This window comes from Peromyscus eremicus, chromosome 11, assembly GCF_949786415.1.
Source record: "Peromyscus eremicus chromosome 11, PerEre_H2_v1, whole genome shotgun sequence".
NCBI classification, from domain to species: domain Eukaryota; kingdom Metazoa; phylum Chordata; class Mammalia; order Rodentia; family Cricetidae; genus Peromyscus; species Peromyscus eremicus.
In genome coordinates this window covers 53,460,182-53,469,020 of record NC_081427.1, presented here as the reverse complement: position 1 = coordinate 53,469,020, position 8,839 = coordinate 53,460,182, and the positions used below count along the sequence as shown (strand labels likewise).

Here is an 8,839-nt window from a genome sequence, read left to right as displayed (position 1 = left end):
AACATTTTTAACAAAAGCAAAGAAACTCAGGCTTCACTTTAGTTTCTGGGCTGCAATGACTCATCCCAGGCCCTTTCTTGTTCTAAAATGTTCTGTATCTTGAGTTAAAAAGACCACTTTATAGCTTTGTATGCACATAATTCTAGAATGTATCAATATATTTAAATTTTAATTGGCAACATAAAACTCTGTTAGTTGATTAAAACCTGAAAAGGAAATGACTTGAAAGTGTTAACTTCCTAAACCACAAGCCTCAGTTCTTCCACAGGACACTCACACTGTCTTCTCTATCGTCAGCTCCTTCCGTCACAGCGTCTGTCACCTTTATTCATTTCCTTTGGCAAAGCAGTTAGCTTGAGTTGAAAAGCATTAATAGTAGTTAAGTTAAAATGTATGCAAAAGTTTCTTTTTACTGTAGTACATGACCAAGAAAAAAACATTGCTCGGATAACAACAGGTTACCAATGTGTAAGCTAAAGAAAAACAAAACCAAAACACAACAAAAATCACAACAACACTTTAATCTCTCCCCTCCCTCCAACCTATTAGGACACGAAACAGAAGAAGACAAAGAAAGACAACTTCTTTCCATTAAAAATCAGAGTGCAACGTCTATAGTTAAACAACTTTATTAACATAGTCAAGCAGTGATTAACATTCACATCTATTATGTCACATCATACAAATGTAAATACAAAATTACTACAGTACAATATATATTCTCTGCATGATCCAAAATATTTGGTGGCCCCAAAAAACTCTCTTTAAAATTCAGCAGCTTATCAAAAATTAAAACCGTATTCTATTTAAAATGAAGATCTGTTAGCACAGAGTTAGACTTCAAGAAATATCAATTTAGTACAGTTTGAGAAGTTGCAGGAGGATGTTTGAAGGACACATTCTAACATAGTGTGGCAGGTAAGGAAACATCAGATTTAAAGCTTTGAAGCATAACTCATACAACCTAAGTTGTCAGCAGAAAGATCCAGTTATTTATAACTAAGCAAGTACTACTAAGTTATTGCACCCAATGTTAACATGAATATTAAGTGTCAAACGTTCATAATATGAAGTAATTTACCACGTTTAAGCATCTCTTAAGATGATATCTATTGAGTAAAATTAATTACATAGTATTATCTAATTATAATCTTCATAAAAAAAAAATCAATGAAGTTCAGTTTGGTTATATATCCACATAGGAAAGCAGTGACGAAAACATAGGAGGGAAATATAGTGGAACCCCTTTATGAGGTGGACATTGGGGGGGCAATATTGCCTTACAGGCTAACCATGTTAGAGCAGGCATTTAGCAAGATGACTATATCTGTGAAAGAGAGAATCCTGCATAATACCAAGCCACAGTAGGAGTGACTTACGGAAAAAAAAAAAAACCCTCCTACTATAAGGAAAACTACTAGCTTTGTAATTAGTAATCTACTATTGGCAAATAGATTTGGCTTAGTTTTTAAAGTTCAGAGGTGGGGCAAAGAACACCAGTTTTAACTTCCCTCTAAGTCATGCATACATTCAGCTGCTATGCATCTTTTTATTTCAATACAATACACTCTGGGATACAAACCACAAAAGCAGTTGCTGTAATTAAGCTTATACCTTACAATTGTATAATAATTAGGCATTGAGAATTATCTACATATATGTAATACCAACAGGGAGAAGATCTGTATCAAGCCTGAAGTTAATTTCCAGTCACCTAGAAAGCATACAGGTAAGAGAAACTAACTTTCAAGTGAAACTTAACGTTAAAGAGGCCTTAGAAGCACTGCCATATTTAATACACTACGAAGTGCACTATGGATATACAATGCTACTGCATGGTATTGGTACTAGATAATATTGTTACCAACACAGGTCACACTGCTCCTTTTTCCACCTCAGTTATCCCAGGTAACCACACGACCCTCATCTTCTCATAGATTCCAATGCCCACTTTATTAAACAGTACTAGCAGCAACAATTAGTGTCTCCCTGCCTTGTAATATCTGCAAAAAGAACTCCGTAAGCAAAGCTGAGTGTACCTGAAGAACTAACAGAGGAAGGACTTAGGGGTGCAGGATGCACGACACACTCTTCTCTTGGGAAGAATGCTTTTGCTCTGGCATCTGTTAATATATTCAATATGAACATAATTAACTATATGAAGCAAACCATTCCTTCACTGCAAAGGTGTTAAATCGAGACAAGAGTTTAGGACATAATCTAATTCTGGCACTTCAACTATGCAGAATTTTATGGAGGGAGAAAAGGTTCCACTTTCGTATTTTGAGGGTCTGGAAAAGGGGAGGACCAAACTTGACTCATTTTTAGATAAATCTGCATACCAAATGTGGAGAGCATTCTGTATCCCTCCAGTCTGATAGAACAATTGGAGGGGGAAAAATACCAGAATAACTGGGAAGATTCTCAATAAAATACATAAAAAAAACAACAACAAAAACAACTCACAAACCTCCAAAGACTATTAAGTATGATGATCTTTCTTTATAAACATGTCACCAAAGCAAAATGATACAAGGATATTCACCTGAGATAAAACTTGTATCTGAATATTCATAACTGAGTAGACAAAGCAGTAAGAGGAAAGTCAGTTGAAATTATTTTAAAATATACATCTGACTATTTTACAATATATGCAATTTAAGCAATTCAGATCAATGAAAAAGTCTTAACCAAAAAAATCACAGTGTTTATCAATGTTAATTACAAAATGTATGCTACTTGTTTTGTTTTAAGATGTAATGGCTTGGTTAAGTGTTTTAAGATCTGAAATCTAAGTTGCATAACAAAATCAAGTAGCAATAATGTAAGCATCAGAACTGGCTCTAAGGATATTTACAAGTTGATTATTTCGGAAATAACCAACAAACAATACAAAAGTGATTTTTCTCACACAGTATGAAGTCATTAAAGATTAGACAATACAGAAAGCGAAATTATTTCCTGAATAAATGAACAGCTGTGGCACTAAGTTCACTTGCTAATTAATGGGCTGTAACATGGACTGCCAAGTATGCATTAAATTATACTAAACACACTTTCTGTTTCCAACTTAGGTTGATCAGCAGCTTTTGTTCTGTTAGAATCCTTCAAAGAGAGAAGCTCAAACAGGAAAAGAAGGCATATATATAAAACAGTAAACACTGACCTCCTGAGGTTCCTACAACATAAAAATATTCAAGTAGAAAATCTACATCACTCAGCAGCGGCTCTCTCTGTAGCTGAGCACACTAACAGCATCTTAGTGTGAAAGGAGCAGGCGGAGGAAGCCGCGCTTTAAGCATGCCAAGAGGCAGAAACACTGGAATGTAACAATGACAGACACACTCTCACAGACACTCAGTCAACATTCAAAGCTATCAAGACTGCACCACAAGAATTAGGTTGCTTTTTATATATAGTTATATATCCCATGATGTGTTATGTTTCATCAAAACAACAAATGCTAACTCAGAGCTTACCTCAAAAACAAAACAAAACAAAACAAAAAAAACCCCAACTTAAATGGCTTCTGCAAATTCCTGTGCTATATTATGTTGTCTGAAATATAATGTAAATTAGGAAGAAACAATAAAACTACATTAGAAAAGAAAATACCCTAATCCTAGGTTGTCAGTCATATTTACTTAATTTTCTATTATAGCTTTTAAATTTAGAAACAAATACATTTACTATAAAACCAAATAGTGTTTGTTTTTGTGCTGCATAACTGCCAAATTGGAAATATATTCTTAATCAGACAGGTGACAATACCATTTTTACTTAATACAGAATTGTTTATCACAGGTCAATATAACTTGACTGAAAGTTTTTATATTTGTTTTATTATGTTAAGAGACGAATCTGGCTGTTTCTTTACTTACGACTTATGCAGACTATTATCTCCTATGTTAAGCTTTGGAAAGCATCTGAAGCACTACAGGGCATACTGCAACCCAAGGAGAAAACAGCTATTCTGCTCTGGCTTTAAATCCAACTCAAGAAGCAAATTTTGAGCTCCCAGTAAGGTAACTGTACTAAAAGGTGAAATGCCACACACCCTTGAGTCTAGCTTGAAATTAAAATAAAGATTGAAGGGGATTGTAGATTTTTTTTTTGAGGCTCTATAGACTGAAATTTGCAAAGCCAAATAGAAGAAAAAAGGTAAAAGAGTATGTTAAAACAAACATATACACAACAACTAAAACCTTTTTGCATGCTACCATGCATGTGAAATGTTTTGAAACTGTATTTATAAAGTCACACGCACACAGCTCACACTTCAGTGCAATGGCCGTATCAGTCAACACTTTTAGAGAACAGAACCATGCAAAGAGGAGCAACTGCTTATAAAAATGGTTATTCGGTATTTATTCTGCAATGCAAAGGTGACAAATTAAAGTATAAAAAGGCTGTTATGGCTTAACATTTTGTTGCAGATTAAATATGCAGCATTGAAAAATGGAAAGGTGTGGCTTTATCTCTGACCAGCAGAGCTAAAATGAAAAATCTCTCCATTTTCCTTCATCATCATGGGATACAACTGCTCAGGCAATCCAAATTAATAAAGACTTGCACTTTCATATGGACATAAGATCAAGTGTACCAGTTAGGGTCTTCACATTCACAGTATATAAGAAAATACACATGGAAGGAAAAGTAAAGGGTTAACTTAACAAGGATTTATTCACAGGAATACATGTGAGTAGAGGGAAAAAAAATAACAGAAAAGCCAAACAAACAAATGAAATGAAGAGGATCCAAACCAACTCTCACTCTGTAGCTTTGAACTTGCACCCTGTGTGCATATACTTAGGGCACAAAGGGCCACCAACATGCGCCAATACAGTGTAGGAACCCTGCATTACATCCATTAACTTAAACATATCTTTAAGATCATGCTTTGAACAAAAAAAAGGAAAGCTTAGAGGCAATATGTTGAGTGGGAATAAACATTGAAATATAGCAATCATGTTTCAACTTCTACAATTGTCTTTATGTGCCAACTAACATTTATGCAGCCTTTTACAGATCTTTTACCATGTAATTTGAAATTTGATAAAATCACTAGTAGTATATAACCATGCAGAAAGCACACCACACTGACAGCACAGAGGCAAAGATTTTGCACAGGTATATCAGCTTTCCACATTGTGCAGGTTACACACAATACAATATCAATCTTATTCCTAACAGATCCTAAAAAGATATTTCAAGGCCTAGCTGTAAACTACAGTACTTTATATATCTCTATTCTTAATAAAAATAAAATCCACAAATCTTAAAGTAATTTTAAATGCAGGGCTATTGAATTGGTAAACTGCAACCCAAACTGGCGCAACCTAGGTCAATGAATACCAACTGCACTCTATGTGATGCAAGCATGCTACGGTCCCACTAATTTACATCACTGTCAATCACTATGAGCCAGAGCGCATGCCTGAACCTTAAACTGCACCTTAAGATAACGTGTTGGCCTAGAAATTAAATCTAAGAAGTACAACCATGAAATCATATCCACTAACGTTTTAATGTAAAATTAGATGTCACCTTTAGCTTGATACCCCGACCCCATTTATTCCTCCCTCCCTGCCCAGCCCGCAAAGGTAAAAGGAGTGACTCGTTGGCATCTCACAGGGTGCTTCATTGTTCAAATTTGTTTCGTTTTATTTCCAACTTTTTGGGGGTACCTTCAATTGTAACTTCCAAGAACCTGCTTCTACTAGGGGAGGCAAGCTGATTTTAACTGTTAGTTTTGTGTAGTTCTTCATCAGCATGCAAAACAAGGCCCCGTAACGTGGGAACATTTATATATAAAAACCTTTAATGAAAAAAGCTTCCTTACTGCTGTAGCTTCCCACTCTTAGGTTTCTTTGTTGTGGACCATGGGCTTTTCCTCCTCCTTATCCCTACGCATTGTTTATGTGGTTCTTGTTTTGGTACAATTCCCCATAATATTCCAGAAAGTACTGTTCTGTGAGTAGACTGAATAGTTTTTGCTTCTTCACATCCAGTGCAGAGTTGTAATTGGAGACAGATTTCCACCCACAAAGGCTCCAGATGTTAAAACATTTCCCAACATCGACTTAATACAGTGACGGCAACACCTCCCTCCCGCCCCTCCCAGTAGGGTTGGGATTGTACTGTATTCCCTACTGGTTTACCCTTCCCCCCTGTAAAGGGTAACATTTTCCCTGGGTGCAGAGGCTCCCTTATAGTCTCCAAGACTGATGGACCTGCAAAAAACAAAACCAATTTTATCTTTAATACCTGCCTCTCTTTCAGAGCCAACAAAGCATAAAACCAGTCAAACAACAATTCTATCTTTACCTATAAAGAAAATAGGAAATTGGACAAATTGCCAAAGATCATGGTATCTTCTTTTGAGACTGAACAGTTACCTGCATTGGATATGAAAGTGAACGTACATTGGGGACATATGGTGTATAATGCTTCATATGGTGAATTCTGCCTTGCATAATGCTATTATTATCTTTACCTCTTTTAGCAGAATGGGTCTCATGCAAACTGAACATTTCCTGCATAATGTTACTTTACTTTCTTAAAATTGAAATCACAATTTAAGATAGTCACTTTCCTTACAGAGAATTAAAGGATCACTTACTTTTCTAATATATCCAATGTTTAAGGAAACAAATTCTAATTTTACCCTACTGGGGTCAGAATATTCACTAATGTCCAAAAATAGAACTTAACACCCATCTTCTTCTTCTTCTTCTTTTTTTAAGATTTGTTTGTTTATTTTATGTATGAGTGCTCTATCTGTACATACACCTTTATGCCAGAAGAGGGCATCAGATCCCACTACAGATGTTGTGGCTGGGAATTGAACTCTGGACCTCTGGAAGAGCAACCAGTGCTCTTAACCACTGAGTCATCTCTCCAGCCTCCTGACACCCATCTTCTTGATGTTAGTAATTAGTCATCCTTCCAACCTTATTGGTTATTTCCTATATTCTCAGGTGATTTTATTTTTGCTGATGTGACTTGTTAATTGTTAAAACAGACATAAGAAATCAAGTAAGATTATTGCATCAGTGAATCCAATGTCTGATAGTGGTCCTATTACACACCACTACTAACCACTCAGGCCAAACTGTGGACACTTGTAAATGTTCGTATGAATTCAGAGGTTAACTGACCCATCAGTGAAGTATGACCAACTCCTTTCTCCTGCTTCTGCACGTGAGCACAAAGAAGCAAGAAGAAAAGGTGGAGACCCACTTTCAAATCTAACTAGAAGAGAATTCTTTCCTACCTCATCCCAGAAGTGGGATCATCACAGTTAACTCTTACTTGGTGATGAACCCAAAGACTGGCAAAGGACTTAGGACTTACTAGCTCAGTGCTGACTCTTCAAAGCTAAGTTACTCTCCTCTACTGCATTCTCATGGCCGAAGCTGAGGATTCCTAACTGAAGTGCAACAATAGAGAGGCCTAGACAGCCTGAAGCTATAAACTCACTTCTACTCCCTTCTGGGTTAGGTACTTGGATAATGAAATCTTTCATGCTCAGATTAAACAAACAGCTAGCAAAAATAAAATGAAACCACCCCAACCCCTTGTGATGTAAAGGGTACTTCAATCTGGTATAGGACACATTTCTACACATTTAGTGTGTCCTATGGCTGGCTATAGGTAGGTCTCAAGTCGTGCTCAAAACCTGAAGAATTTATACTAGCTCACTATACTGGTCCAAACAGTGAGCCAATTTTGTGTGCAAGGCAAACACAGGAAGTTATGTGACTATATACCACACACTGTTTAATCCTCAACATAACGCCACGAGGGAGCTGGAGCTAAGTGACCACCACTGCTAATCCCACACTGAGAACAGTGCAATCAAGAGTGAGGACCCAAACACTTGGCCCTCTAGTTCCTCAAACCCAGAGAAAGCCAGGAACAACTCTCAAAGAATTCTGGGTAGCTGCTAGGTGCTTAACAAATGGATGTTAAATGTCATCTACCTCCAGAATTTTCTAAATTTGTTTCCTTAAAGGTCACAACACACAAAGCCTCTTGTCCTCACTACATACAAGATTAGATTATAAAGTAAGGTGTCAAAACTGAACCACTTCTGACCCCCACTGTGAATGCCGCCCATGTAGGGCAAAAGAAAACAAATAAAAGAAAGGGATATAAAATAATAGAAATCAAACGAGTGTACCAACCAGGATTCTGTTTATCTACGGTTCTGGGGGATTGGGGTGGGATGTGTGTGTGTGTGTGGGGGGGGGGAGACACATTATTTGACTGTAGTATTCCACTGTAGTATTCATTAAATACTTTCACTCTAAAAATGTCTACAATTTGTAACTTACCCCTAATTCCGGGACTGCAGCTTCAGTGTATTAGATTAAACACCATAAAAAGCTGCAAGACGCTCTTTCAAGGGAAGAGGAAACTGGTCGGAGAACCGCCTCCAATTCTCATCCCCAACTTGGTTTTTAAATCCATGAAGGATCTGCAAAGAATGAAAAACTATTAACTTACAAATAAAGACAAAAACTCAGATCTGTACAACTTTAGAAATCAAGCATTACTGATGCTAATTATGATTTCCATTTCAAAGTACTAATTCTCAAACTTTGTTAATTAAGCTCTAGACCCTGTGATGACCAAAACTACCTCCATGCTTTAAGCTAAATGTCTTTAGCAACACGATGTACTCCAGAGATCTCTGACATCAAATTAAAAAGTCAAATCTATCTAATGGATAATTATTTTTAAAATGTTGGGTTATTTCAACTTAGAATGTACAAGCTTCAGGTTTCTGACTGTAAATACAGTCACTGATTTCAAGTGATTCAAGCATATAACA

At 36.4% G+C, this 8,839-nt stretch overlaps 1 protein-coding gene across 2 annotated transcripts in view; it reads right to left on the bottom strand.

The window, feature by feature from the left end:
* Positions 1-613: 613 nt before the first annotated feature.
* Tnpo1 (transportin 1) overlaps positions 614-8,839 on the bottom strand; it is an 86,211-nt gene continuing 77,985 nt past the window's right edge. For both annotated transcript variants that reach the window (XM_059276247.1, XM_059276248.1), the window contains exons 24-25: positions 8,340-8,482; positions 614-6,233 (exon numbers count right to left, since the gene is read on the bottom strand). In XM_059276247.1, the coding sequence (XP_059132230.1) occupies positions 8,375-8,482 (108 nt within the window). In that variant the 3' untranslated portion in view covers positions 614-6,233; positions 8,340-8,374. The remainder of the gene's footprint in view (positions 6,234-8,339; positions 8,483-8,839) is intronic.